The sequence below is a fragment of the Micropterus salmoides genome, unplaced genomic scaffold, assembly GCF_014851395.1.
Source record: "Micropterus salmoides isolate LMB-PRFRI ecotype aquatic unplaced genomic scaffold, ASM1485139v1 Ms_hic_scaffold_4531, whole genome shotgun sequence".
Lineage (NCBI taxonomy): Eukaryota > Metazoa > Chordata > Actinopteri > Centrarchiformes > Centrarchidae > Micropterus > Micropterus salmoides.
Genome location: NW_024043964.1, coordinates 1 through 13614, shown reverse-complemented (window position 1 = coordinate 13614; position 13614 = coordinate 1). Strand labels below are relative to the sequence as shown.

The following is a 13614-nucleotide window of genomic DNA, read 5'->3' as shown; positions in this document are numbered from 1 at the left end:
GGTTGAGTGGAGGCACTTTTGTTGGTAGATGTGAGCAGGGGTAGACTGGCTGTCGTGAAGTTCAGAAAGACTCCAGAACGGCTGGTCCATTCCAGGCCGAACCGGCCAGTGGTCAAGAGTTTTTATTTTTCACTTTCAGATGTCTTGCTTTATGATCTGCGGAGAATTGCATGAATCTTGCGGAAGGCAACATTCTGAAAAACAGGTGGATGCAAATCTCAGCAGATAGCTTACAACATCCGTTCTGCCGATTTATGCATCCACCTCTTAAGGTCCTTTTCAGACACTTTGCTGTGCACATTGATCAAACACGGTTATCACCACATATTTCTGCTGAATCTCAAGGAATGCTACTTTTACTAAGTGTAATAAATTTTAACGACTCTAAACATTCATAAATAGTCTATATACTTCGAATCGTTTATCGAAGTTCCCACTGATAAAGCCCACAAAGAATATCATAGCGTTTAAAGGCAGTAGGCTATTAGAAAGTGCATGCAATTCTTGTGGGCATGCAAAATTCGGCACCTACTGGAATGTGTATCATGTATTTATTTTATTTAAATTTTTAATATATTTAAATTTTTCTAACACACACACAAACACACATACGCTTTAATTACTTTACGCTTTAATTACTTTTAATGAAATGTATGGGGTTAATTGTTCTTATGTAGTTTGTATGATGCTTTGGCAATATTGTTGTTATACAGTCATGCCAATAAATCTAATTAGACTGGGCCAAACTAATACTTTCAATACTGAGGGGGAATCCAATCCCAACTTGGATCGATCCTCGTTTTTGCTGAAATCTGATTGGCTCAACGGCGCAGATCAAAGGAATTTTCTTTCCATCTGGGGCGAGTTCAATCTCAAAACTTTGCACTGGTTTGCGCATTTTGTCATTGTCAGGCCTAAACGCAGCCCAGGTTATTGTGACAAATGCAACATAGACGGTAAATATGTCAATAAGAAAGAAAGAAAAAGGAAAAGGAAATGTGTGGTGCCAAAAAAGTAAGAATTAAGAAGAAAAAAATGGAGGATGGAACTAGAAAATACAGAGACAGGTACAGGGTCAATAGGCAATCAGAATATGCACAGATTGATAAGGAAATTGATAATACATAAACACAAACAGATTAAATATCTGAGTGTGTATAAGTGTGAGCATCTGTAACTTTTTAGCACTCTGACTGACTGTACACATGACATGTTGGTAGTTAGCAGCATGGGCGCCAATTCCTTGTGTGCTACGGGGCCTGGGCACCCACGGAGAATGCTGAGCACCTACGTGTAGCAGTGGACAGTCGTTGGCCAAATTTACATTGATTTAATGGCAGTAACAAAGCTGCTGTCATTGGTTGTGGTTGACCCAACAATGGGTCTGGTCTGAACCAGAGTAACTCTACCTGACCCAGCCTAGGCTGCGCCGTACATGTCCGCCAAATGAAGCGGCAATGTTAGATGAGACCAAGCTCACACAGCATTGTTATATGTGCATGGATGTAGCAAAATGTCAATGTTTGCCTAATTACTTTTCAAGATGTTGTGGACTTTGTAAAAGGCGATCAGGGAGAGCACTTGAGAACCATGTTGCCAGAGATCACCAAACTTGTAAAACTCGTGCTGACTGTCCCTGTAACATCCTGCAGTTCAGAAAGGTCATTTTCAGGCCTAAGGCGACTGAAAACCTATCTGCAATCCACAATTGGACAAATGAGACTGAATCATGTTGCCCTATTGAACTGTCATAAGATCACAAATTAGGAAACCTTGATGTAATCGCAGATTAATTCATCAAGCGCATGGCTGCAAGGAGTAACATTTTCCATAAAGAAGTAACGTCGATATTGAGTGACAACAAATCCAATTTTAATATTTAGTAGATGTGTGTGTGTGTGGGCCTATGCGTTGATGGAAAAAAATGTAATGTATTTTACTGTGTATGTAGGTTAGCCCATAGCTTAACTTGTTTGGCTTGTTAATGTAGGCCTTTGTTGTGGTGTCTCAACAACGATGGCGGCTTTGTCTTGGATTGTACTCTTGGCCTGTGATTATGTTCATGTGTGAGGATTTTTCTACAAAGATTTTTAGGTAGAATGATTAACTTTCCGTGGGTTTCATGGTGTGCAGGCTAGCATCAGTTAAACTTTTGATCTCTAATCCCTGTTCGCTGTGCTTGTGTGTGTCAGTTCATGTTATTTTCCTATGGTACTGAAATGCGTGCTTTGAATACTTAGGCATACTCTAAATCTGTATATGAACAAGAAACTTACTGTTTTTATAGTTGTTAGCAGAAACATAAATCGCCGCCAATGGTTATCTGTTTACTGTTACTTAAGTGTTCCAGCTCAGGCTGGCCTGACCCGGTCTTTTTCAATGCATTGTGTCTTGCTTACACAAACTGGGAAGATAGGTGTAATCCTAAATTTTCTTGAAGGTCTTCAGCATAACCTGATTCGCTACAAAAACACTGTTAGTTATAACTATAATATAATTTGGGTTGGCGGTAATGGCAACAGGTGGCGAGCGTCTTGTTGCGTGTTAAGATTGTCTAGTTATTTAAGTGTGTTCCGAGTGCAAGTGTCAAATAGAGTAATATCACGGTTTCTATGAATGTTTGCTGCTCGGGCAGTGGAACTGCTAATGGCATTATCTGGGAGTCATGGGTCGAAATTCTACGGTACAACAGGGACGACCTGCTGCTTCTGCGAAATATGGATTATCCAGCACTGAACTTGGACGACTGCGGAGAGCTGATACTGAGACAACGCAGGCTGGGCCGTGATTACCAATGGAAATAGAGGCCTTAGAGGCCACAGCGGCACGTGTCCATCAGATTGAATGTTCATCCCCAGATTCCCCAGTTCTCATTTTAGGGGATTTTAATGGCAGCAGGCTAAACAAAACACTTCCAACCTACCAACAATATGTCATGCACCACCAGAGGTGACAAAATGATCGACCTATGTTATGGTAATGTAAAGAATGCATACAAAAAAACACCGCTTAGCACTGCAGACCATAATGTGGTCCATCTGATCCCTGCTTATCGTACAGAACTGAAGAGAGATGGCGTGACCAAGAAGCTGGTAAAAAGGTGGGATGATAATGTGGCTGAGTCTCTACAGGGCTGCTTTGACTGCACAGATTGGGTGTTAACTCAGGGGAGCAGCCAAGAGGAAGCCGCTGAAGTGGTTACCCACTATATCACCTTCTGTGAGGATATGATTGTCCCGCGAAAAACTGTGAAAGTATTCTCTAACAATAAACCCTGGATTACAAAAGCACTAAAAACCACTCTTAATAAAAAGAAAATAGCATTCAACTTAGGAAGCAGAACTGAGTCCAAACTCAACCAAAACAGACTGAACAAGGAAATAAAATCAGCAAAGAAAGGATACAAGAACAAAGTTGAGAAACTCAACCTCAGTCAATTCTGCTCCAGGTTTGACCAGACTGATTATTCACAAGAGAGGAATGAGCTTATAGCTGAGCTCACTCCTATGAATCCTGCACAACCAAATCTGGAGTTGCGGCAGGAGGAAGTGGAACTCATGCTGAAGAGGATGAAACCAAACAAAGCACCAGGACCTGATCAGATCTGTGGACGGTTGGTGAAGGCCTGTTGCAGCCAGCTGGCAGGTGTTTCTTTCTGTTATCTGTCAGAACATACAACCCCATCAACCTGGAAATCCTCAGTCATCTGTCCAATGGCCAAAAAGAGCAATCCCACCTGCAACAATGACTACGGCCTGTGGCATTAACATCTCTGGTAATGAAAGGCTTTGAAAGGCTTATTCTTTCCCAGCTTCAGGAGGAGGTCAGTTTGCATGTTGACCCCCTCAGTTTGCATACAAACAGCATAGAGGTGTGGATGATGCCATATTAACACTGCTACATGGCACTTATTCCCATCTTGAAAAGCCCAGGTCACTCATCAGACTGGTTTTGTGGATTTCTCAAGTGCTTTTAACGTGGTGCAACCTCACCCAATGGGACAAAAATTGCTCCAAATGGACGTGAACCTGCACCTTATTCTCTGGATCCTGTCTTTTCTGACAGAGACACCAGTGGGTCAGAGTCAACAGTCACCTCAGTTCTCCACCGGTCCTCCACATGGCTCTGTAATCTCACCGGTTCTGTACACACTATAGTCACAATACACTAGTGACTGCAGGAGCACTAACCCCAGAATAAAATACATTAAATATTCCGATGACATGGATACCACTAATTTACTACGAGACTTACAAGTGAGAGTGGTGCAAGCAGAACTGTCTTGACCGCAACCCCTCTAAAACAAAGGAACTGGTTGTTGACTTCTGCAAAGATGTTTCCATCATCCCCACTCTGTTAGTCAACAACCAGCCAATAGAAAGGATTGAATCATATAGATACCTCAGGACAATAATGGATAACTTTCCTTCCAACCAAACAGTGAAAACATTTTCTCCAAGTGTCAGTAGCGCCTCTTTTTCTTGAGGAAGCTCCGTAGACTTCAGGGTCAGCCAGTCAGTCCTGATACAAATGCTTCATTGAATCTGTAATTACCTTCAATATATCAGTCTGGTTTGGATCACTATCCAACATCCATCGCAACATACTAAACAAAATCATAACAATGAGCAGTAAAATAATCGGACAGGTGCAGGAACCACTTATCAGTATTTACAACAGGAGGATAAAAAAAGGAAAATAGCCCCAGACACCACTCACACACTGCACAGCCACTACAGTCTATTACCCTCAGGCCAGAAATACAGATGACTTAGATTCAGGACCAAGAGAGCCATGACAAGTTTTGTACCCACGTCCATTAGAAACATGAATGGCTGATTAACTCATTGATCTATGTGTATGTCCATGTGTGCGCAGATTTGTGATTTATTTTATTTCTTTATTTATCTTTTTAACTCAATCTTTTTAAAATTTAATACCTATTTATCATGTATTTATTGTACTTTGCAAGCTTTACTTACTTATTTATATAGAACTGTCTTCTACTTATTGTGTGTGTGTGGGGGGGGGGGGGTAGAAGATACTGTATCATATAAAATAGGCTACATTATTTAACAGGCTACGTAGGCTGCTTAGAACATCTGCCTGTCTACATCAGCATTTACTATGTCGTGCTCTCTTCGTATGTTTTGTGTGTAACACACACACACACGGCCACGTCTGAACAAAAAGGGAAGTAAAATATTTACCATCAAGTTCTCCCCATCCTTGACTCTCACAGGAAGGAAACAGCAGCATCTCTTTATCTTTAAAACTCACTGATGGTCACAGCAGTAAAATGCCTGAAGCTGATGTGGTGTACTCCGATGTGAAATTCACAAGAGCAAATACAAATGCCGGGGGTAAGTCTTAATTATGATACTATCTGTAGCCTATATCTATCCATTTAAGGATCTTCTAGTCTCTTCAACCAAATCCAGTTGCCCTTGACCTCAACCTTGGTTGGATGAGCACTGTTACAGTTTTTCTCAGTTGCTTTGGTAAATTTCTTGAATCATCCTCAACATTTGAAAAACAATAAGTGCTAAAAAGCCCGGAACATGCTCAGAATCCTTAGTCAGTTTCTCAATAGAAATCTTTATTTCAGTGAACAATGTCAGCGCCATCAGAATGAGAAAGTCCTTGTGTCAGTGTTTACAAACAGCATAGTCAAAATGTTTATCCATGTCGTCATATAACAGTGTACTCTGTATTATATTATAGTATTTTCTGAGGTAAACTATGGCTAAAGTTTAATAACAATGATCCATATGGCCTAAATCAATTTCGACAGTACAAAGTTTTACATTGCAAGAGATTGGGCAGGATTCAAAGTTCATTGTTGACAGAGCATGTGATTGCAATACAGAAAAGAGAAAGACTAGACGGTTTACAGCATTTCATAGCATTATTTCAGGACACGTTAGAAAAAAGTCTAATAGCCATGTATAGAAAATATCCTTGACAGATTATGACAACTGGTTCAACCATTTTGCATGTAGTGACTTATCCAATAAACAAATACCTGTGTTGGGGGGTACAACTAGTTAATATATTGTGATGAACATATAAGTAATAGATAATAACTGTACATGATCATGCGCATGACTGTGCCAAAAACGTTTGCAATATTGAAAGAATGAGAAATTGCTTTTATGATGTAGAAGTGGTTTTGAGAATTTCACTTCTGATCTGAGAAATGTTCAAAAGTGACTGTAAAAACATATTCCGTAACTATAAAGGTCCCACATTATGCTAATTTTCAGGTTAAAATTTTCCCAGAAACTTACATTGTGAAAGAGGCGATGTGGATACCGTAGCCTGTCACGGCTAAAAGATATACACAATTATAGCTTAAAGAAGTCAAAATCAGACAGACACATTTTTTACATTTTCTTGTAATATCTCTCGCTTTTTATCAACTGAAAGAAGGAATGAAAGAGAAAACATGTACCACTTGGTAAAGAGGACGTGTTGAGAAGGTCTGGTAGTTTATTGCAAAATTTGGCGTGAAGAAGAAATTTTGTGGTCAAAAAAAAAAAAAAAAGGAACTATACACACAAAGTGTATGTTCTAAACAAAGTGTCAAGCTTCATGTTTCCTTTTCCTGTCATATTGTAGCTGCCGCTGCAGCATTTAGGGACTTGGGGTTTCAGTGGCCATAGTCAAGGGCGCCTCGACCATACACAGAACGCAAACAGCTCCTCTCCAGTTACCACACTCTGTACTTGTGCGTGCTGGACTTGAACCGGCCACCCTCTATCGTTATTGAGCTACTGCTGCCCAATAAATTAACTTATAAATAAACTGAAGTTGAAGAAACCTGCAATGTAAGAAAGAGCTCAGAGCAGCAACAGGTAAAAGGGCAACCTGCAGAAAATGTTCTGTGTGTGAATATATGAAATGTTTGTTTTGCTATGATAGTGTTTCCAAAAGGTTCTTAAAAGCAAAAACATAAATGGATTACCACAGATTTAAAAGCCATACTGAATCTTTCAGTGTTACAAGTTCAAATCTCTTTTTTTCTTTTTAAATCTCAGTATATCAACCTGTGTCGCTTCTTTAAAACAATGATTCTAACCTGTAGAATTACTCCAGTTAATTTGCCATGTATTTGCAGAAAGGGGAACTTTTTAGATTATAAAGATTTAGATTTTTAGTAGAAGTTCCCAGCTTTAGGATCTGAATTTCAGTTTTGAAGGAAGAAAGCAGTTTGCAGTAAAAGATATTTAAAAAGTCAAACACAATCTGGACATTCACTCTAAAGCACAAATTTGAGGTACTATATGTAAATTTTCTTTCAGTCCTTTTTGTTCTTGTACTTTTTACTTCAGTACATTTATCTATCAGCTTTAGTTACTAGTTGATTTAAAAATTAGATTAACATTTCAATGCAGGATCAGTGTAGCATTAGTATTTCTACTCAAGTAAAAGATCTGAATATTTCCTCCACCATGGTATAGTCTAGGTATATATCAACAAGAGATCCGTCCCAGACCGGACTTAAAAGAGACATATTATGCTTTCCTATATTTGATGACTTTTCTACAATGTTGGATGTGGCCAAAAGATTCAAATAATGAGTTTAAAGTATTTAAAAGAAATGCTGCCATACAGGAATCGCTCCTCTCCTTTAACAGACAACTTCCTCCCTCCATTCATCCCTTAATCACATTCATTCATCCTCAACATTCAAAACTTAACTAACCTGGTTAATTGAGTGACTTGAATTTTCTGTCTTCTTCTGTTCAACAGGGTCCCAACAAAAAGGAGGGTCAAAGCTCAAGTCAGAGAGAGTGGCCTTGGTAGTTCTCAGTGCTCTCCTGGCAGCTGCTGTCATCGCTCTTGGTGTTACCTGTGAGTTTGTAAAGTAATTCATTTAGAGTGACCCATGAAATCTGAAAGATGGCAGATGATTGAGCAGGTTTTTGGGTTTGTTTGCATTAACAGAACAGAAAACATTAAAATGTAATTAATGTCAACAGAACGGCTTTCATATTAATATACATGTTTATATACAAGTTAATCTTGGAGTGATTCTCTTCTGATAAACAGATGTTTTCTTTAAACACTGAGTAGTTTACTAAATAAGTTATATACCAAATAATATGTTTGACCTCCATTTTTAAAATCAGCTTATAAAAACAGTCAAACCCTGGAACGTCTCCAAAAACTGACAGCTGAGCATGAAGCTGTGAAAAGTAATCTCACAGGTAAGCTTGTTTGTGTTTGAAACTGTCTAAAAGGTTTAGTCCATGAGGTCACTTCAAAATGTGGCATATGTTTAATTAAACTTGGATGGTTATCAACAGATGGTTTTAAGTTTAATTCTGATATTAGTCTGTTAATTATCTCTCAGCTCAACTGCACCATGAAAGACCATGCAACACGGTGCAGCAAACATGCCACAACCTCCTGCAGTAAAAGTGAGAGATGGATTTTTCCTTTCTAACATTTTTGCATCCTCTGATGATGATTAACGGTGGGAGCCCTGGTTAGCTCACCACTAGGCTCAAACCCGTGGGCCTTTGCTGCAGGTCATCCCCTCTTCTCTGTCTCTCTCCCCGACATTTCATATCCCTCAACTGTCATATCATAAAAAAATAAAGACAAAAAAGCCCACAAAAAAACAAAGAAAGAAAGAAACAGTGATCAACTGACAGATACAATACAAAGTTATATTGGCAATTTGGCAACATACTGTACCTGTGAAGCAGAAAACTGTTGCTTCTCTCTGATTGTCTCAGCTGCGCTCAGATTCAAAGCTCCTGCTGCTTATTAATCACTCAAATATAAACAGTGGTTCGTTGCACCTGACTGAAGTCTTTGCTGTCCACTCTTATAAGATGAGTCATGTCCGATATGTGAGGAAGGCTGGGAGCAACATGGAGGAAAGTGCTATTATTTCTCCACCAATAGTTCATCCTGGAATAACAGCAGAGATGAATGTCAACAACAAGGAGGAGACCTGGTTAAGATAGACAGCAGAGAGGAGCAGGTATAACACACTGCTGCAGGTTCATGTAGCTCACTGGCTTCATTTATCACATCCTTATATTTCTGCATTAGTTAACATGATCTCTCAGCTCAGAAAAGTGATGTTACATGTTGCCTTTTCATCAACTTTCCCGTGCAGACATTCCTGGAGCTGAAACTGAGAGACAAAATGAACGAACCTGAGGACAAGTTCTGGATCGGACTGACAGACTCAAAGGAAGAGGGCACATGGTTGTGGGCAGATGGCTCTCCGCTGAACACAAGGTTTCACTGTTGTAAACAGATGTTTTTGTCAATTTCCAATATCAAAGTTTCCAGTTTTGTTGAACCAGTTCTTTTTTATCTCACTATCTCAGTTTGTCCTTTTGGAGCAGCATTGAGCCAGACAACTGGACATATGAAGATCCTGATGGAGAAGACTGTGCGAGGATGGGGGAGAAATCAGGAGCTCATGACCTGAAGTGTTGGTTTGATAAATCCTGCAAAAAGCCTCACAGAAGTATTTGTGAGAAACCAGCAGAAACTGGAAACTGGTTTATGAAATGTAGTTCAGTTTAAGTCTCCGTCTGGTTAAGCAATCTCAGTACAGTATGTGGAGCAATGTTATTTTTATACACACATTTTGACAAATAAACACATTTCTCAATTTGACGCCTGGTTTGGTTTTATTTAAATGTTAAATATCAACATAATGTTTAGTTTATTTTATGGATTTACTGGTGTGGTAAACGACAGATGAAAAAAAGCCACATTTTTATACAAGTAATATTCATACAGGTTGAAATAAACAATTTGATAGGGGGCAATCTTTACTGAGCAAGAGTTTTGTGCAAAAGGAATTAAAGGCCTGTACCGTATCGAAGCCTGTCCCAAAAATAGGCACGGTGAGTTCAGTGATTGAAGCAAATGCAAGTCCGGGCTATTAACTTAAGTTTCACAGTATCCAGATACTGTGTTCCTGATAAATCCAAACATTTAGTTAATTTATAGTATTGAGTCGTTGACCATACAGTGTTATTGAATATTAATCCGCAGAAGCGTTAGTTCTAGTGATAAGTGTTAGTTCTTAGTGTCAGAGTTACCTTTACTATGAATTGTGTTAAGGAAGCAGGGCAAGTACCCTAGTGGGGGATTACTGATATCGACCTGCAGTTAAGTTTGTTAGTAGTGATGGCAAGTTCGAGTATTTTGACAGACCCATTCATTCAAATCTCATTCATTAAAATGAACTAATCTTTTTTTGAGTCATTTCGTTCATTTGAACTAGGCTGGTTATTGTGGCGCTGCAGCCCTCTAGTGGGCGATTAAAAAACATTCCTTCCATTTTCACAATCTTTTCCAAGTATACAACCAGACCAGCCATGTAAAGGCTTATGTATATAATTACTATCATTATCTCTAAAGTGCTCATTCATACATTAGCCTAACGTCCCTATCCATGAGTAAAATATGAATATCAGATTTGCAGTAAATGTATTGAACTAATAAGCTTGATACACTGTGAATAAACACACTCTTATTAAAAGTCAACCAATTTAATAATAATCTGGATCAAGCCACCAAGTTCTTAAAGAACTCCAGCACAGAGAGAGGAACAAAGAAATAAACACATGTAAACGCAGCAGTTTGGCAGTTCTGGACGCAGAATGGACCACATCAGGTCCTGATTCTGCAGACAGAGAAACACACATGAGCACATCGCTCTCAAACACTGCAGGTTGTTCACCAGTCACGAGCTGAGAAACAACAGCAGGCTCTGTTGGTAAATAAAAGGAAAAGTTACATTGCGTTCTCTGGCGGACCTGGATCAGCTGTTAGCGGTTTACAGGGCTAACGCTAACGTTGCTACCTGGCTGTGTTTTAATGTTTTAATGACCGGGTCTGTTTGTTTTGGAGAGGAGACGACAGCCTCAGAATTGAGCTTTCTCAGAGTGGACCCAGAACAACTCTCATCAGCTGTCAGCTGTAATGTTAAACACTAGCAGGACCCATGTGAGCGGTGAACGAGAGTAGTTCATTCCTGCCCCACAGTAGGAGCTGTCACGTGACAAATGAAAGAGTCAAACCCAGAGACCCACAGTTGAGAGTCGTGAACTAATCAATTCTGTTTCCTGTGCTGACGGATCCCATGCAGCTGCTGTGTGACGAGTGAACGTAAGAGTCCAAGATCCTTCATGCATGCGTGAAAATGAACGAATCACTCACTGAGACAACCCGTTCCTCCCGAGTCATACACACGATTTGGTGTTATCAACGAAACGTTCTTTGAACGACACAACACTATTTGTTAGACACACTGGGCTTAGAGGGTGCCGCTCATTTTGTATTTTGTTTCTTACTGGGCAAGTCAGAGTTTTGTTTAGTTTGATTTTTGGATTAGCAAGTGGCTATCTCTCAGTTGGAGAGACCTCTTTAAGTTATATTTGGTTCTTTGATTTAAGCAGCATCCACCAGCGCTTTTCCGTTCTGTTTTGTAAACCCTGTCAACAATAAACAACTTGCACTTTTACCAAAAACACTCTGGTTCATGGTTCGTGCTTCCCTTTCCACATGAGCCGGGTTGTAACATATTATTGTGTTTGTCGGAGGTGGATGTGATATACAGGTGCACATACACATACAAGCATACATGTACACAGGGTGTAAAGAATGCAGGAATAAATAAGTATTGTGTGTGGTGTTATGTACACGAGGTAGGTGGATTTGGTATACAGTATATACAATATGACAACATGAACGGTATGAACAGCTCTGAAACAGAGAATGGTGAATAAATAATAAGAGGCAGAGTTACTGGGTTATTGCACAAGAATGGTTTCTGAAACCACAAACATAACATGACAAAAAATTGGTTTGGGGCACTAGACTCTTTAAGATAAAGGATCCTCCCCATCTTTGAGTGCAACAGGAAGTTGTTTTTTTACAGAAAGCTGTGAACACTTAAGTAGCACAAAGTGTCACTGCTGGTCACAAAAATGCCAGAGGTTGATGGTTGATGTGCTGTATATATTGATGTTAAGTTTTAAATCCTACAAAAGAGCAGGATGAAAAGTCAGTGGTGAGTTTTAAATGTGTGTGCTGTATCAGTTTATACCATTTGTCTATTGGTCTGTCGGTCTAATGCTGCCAAAGTTGTCAAAAATACGAATTTTACAGAACAAATGGAAAATTTTACTTCCACAGTAACACAAAGAATTTTACCATTTTGGCTTTTTTTTTCAGAGAACGTTTCCTCATCAACTGATACCTCTTGTTCTGAAGTCGGGATCTGAAAAACTCATATAAAGTTACACAATGAGCCATCGACAGGAATACATAGAAAAAGGTAATAAGTGCTGGAATGTAACTATACTCAAAAACTATACAGTTTTGTACTATGCAGTTTTGGCTGTTTGTACTTTACTCGAGTGTTTCTCTTGTATGCTACTTTATACTAGCTATATTTGCTATATTTGTTAGAAAACTATTTATAGAGCAGCCTCAGAATTGAGCTTCAGAGCAATATTTTTGATTTCAATAGTAAGAGAACAAACACTTTACTCTGATGATACTCGTACTTGTTAAAAGTACAATATCTGTACCAGATACTTGTTTCAACAGAGTACACGCTCAACCCGAATTAGTTGATTATGTCCATGTTTCAACTTTGCCATGGTTTAAAGAAAACATTTTCTCTCAACTCAAAAGACGCATCAATTTTTTTCCTCTTGCCCCTCATTCCCCCATCACTTGCCTTTTTTTTAACTGATAATCCTCATACCCAAGTTCATCATACATACATATCTTAACTTTTGTAGTTATTTCAAAAAGGATTGCGCAATATTATGGAAACTAATGACCTGACAGGAATCTCACTGTGTTCTTTAGGAGGCAGCAAAAGCAACCATGAGAGGTAAAAATCTCCTACTCATTAGACAAAAAAATAAATAGAGATCTCATGAATTAGAGCTAGAACAAAAAATAAAAACATTAGAAGTGCCCATGCTGCCTTCCAGGAACATATGCTGAACGATTTTAGAAAATTTATTTATTATTGATAAAAAGACTCAATCCCAGTTGCAAAGCTTGGAGAACTTTAACATGTAACATCGATACATTTCTGAACAATAAAGATTTGCCAAAAAAGATTGTGATGGTTTAGCACTACCAAATTGTTTTATTACTTCCTGGCCAGCAGACTACAATATATCTCAAAATGGATTAATCAAAATAAAAATATCTGATATGCCATTCAACAGCTCCAGTATCAGCTCTGCTGTTCTCCCTTCATCACATAGTGCTCATTGGGTAATATAGTTTATTTAGGGTCATATGAACCGCACAGACAACCAGAAAAGAGTAGGCCTATAACAGCAGCTTGTGAGAAGTGCCAATGGGCAAGAAAAAGTCACAGTAAAATGTAAAATGTAGTGCTGGAGATTTATGCTACCTATCGAGATGTGCTGCTTTGCAGTTCTTTTGCACGCACAATGGTTAGGGTTAGACTATCAATTTGCGACGAGGAAGCATAAGTGGTCATGCGTACTGTGAGTTACCAGCCCAATTCAAGCACTGGGTAGCCTATGTTAGTTTACTGTAAATGGAGTGCAGAGGAGAAGAATCAGGAACTGAGACATT

General features: G+C 39.1%; 1 protein-coding gene across 1 annotated transcript; it reads left to right on the top strand.

Moving 5' to 3' along the window:
• Positions 1-2957: 2957 nt before the first annotated feature.
• On the top strand, positions 2958-9600 carry LOC119887941 (CD209 antigen-like protein B). Its single transcript, XM_038698468.1, has 9 exons — positions 2958-3613; positions 4066-4144; positions 5243-5363; positions 7756-7857; positions 8136-8213; positions 8360-8404; positions 8847-8998; positions 9137-9261; positions 9354-9600. The coding sequence occupies exons 1-9, from the start codon at positions 2958-2960 to the stop codon at positions 9553-9555; spliced, it is 1560 nt and encodes a 519-aa protein (XP_038554396.1). The 3' UTR covers positions 9556-9600.
• Positions 9601-13614: the final 4014 nt, after the last annotated feature.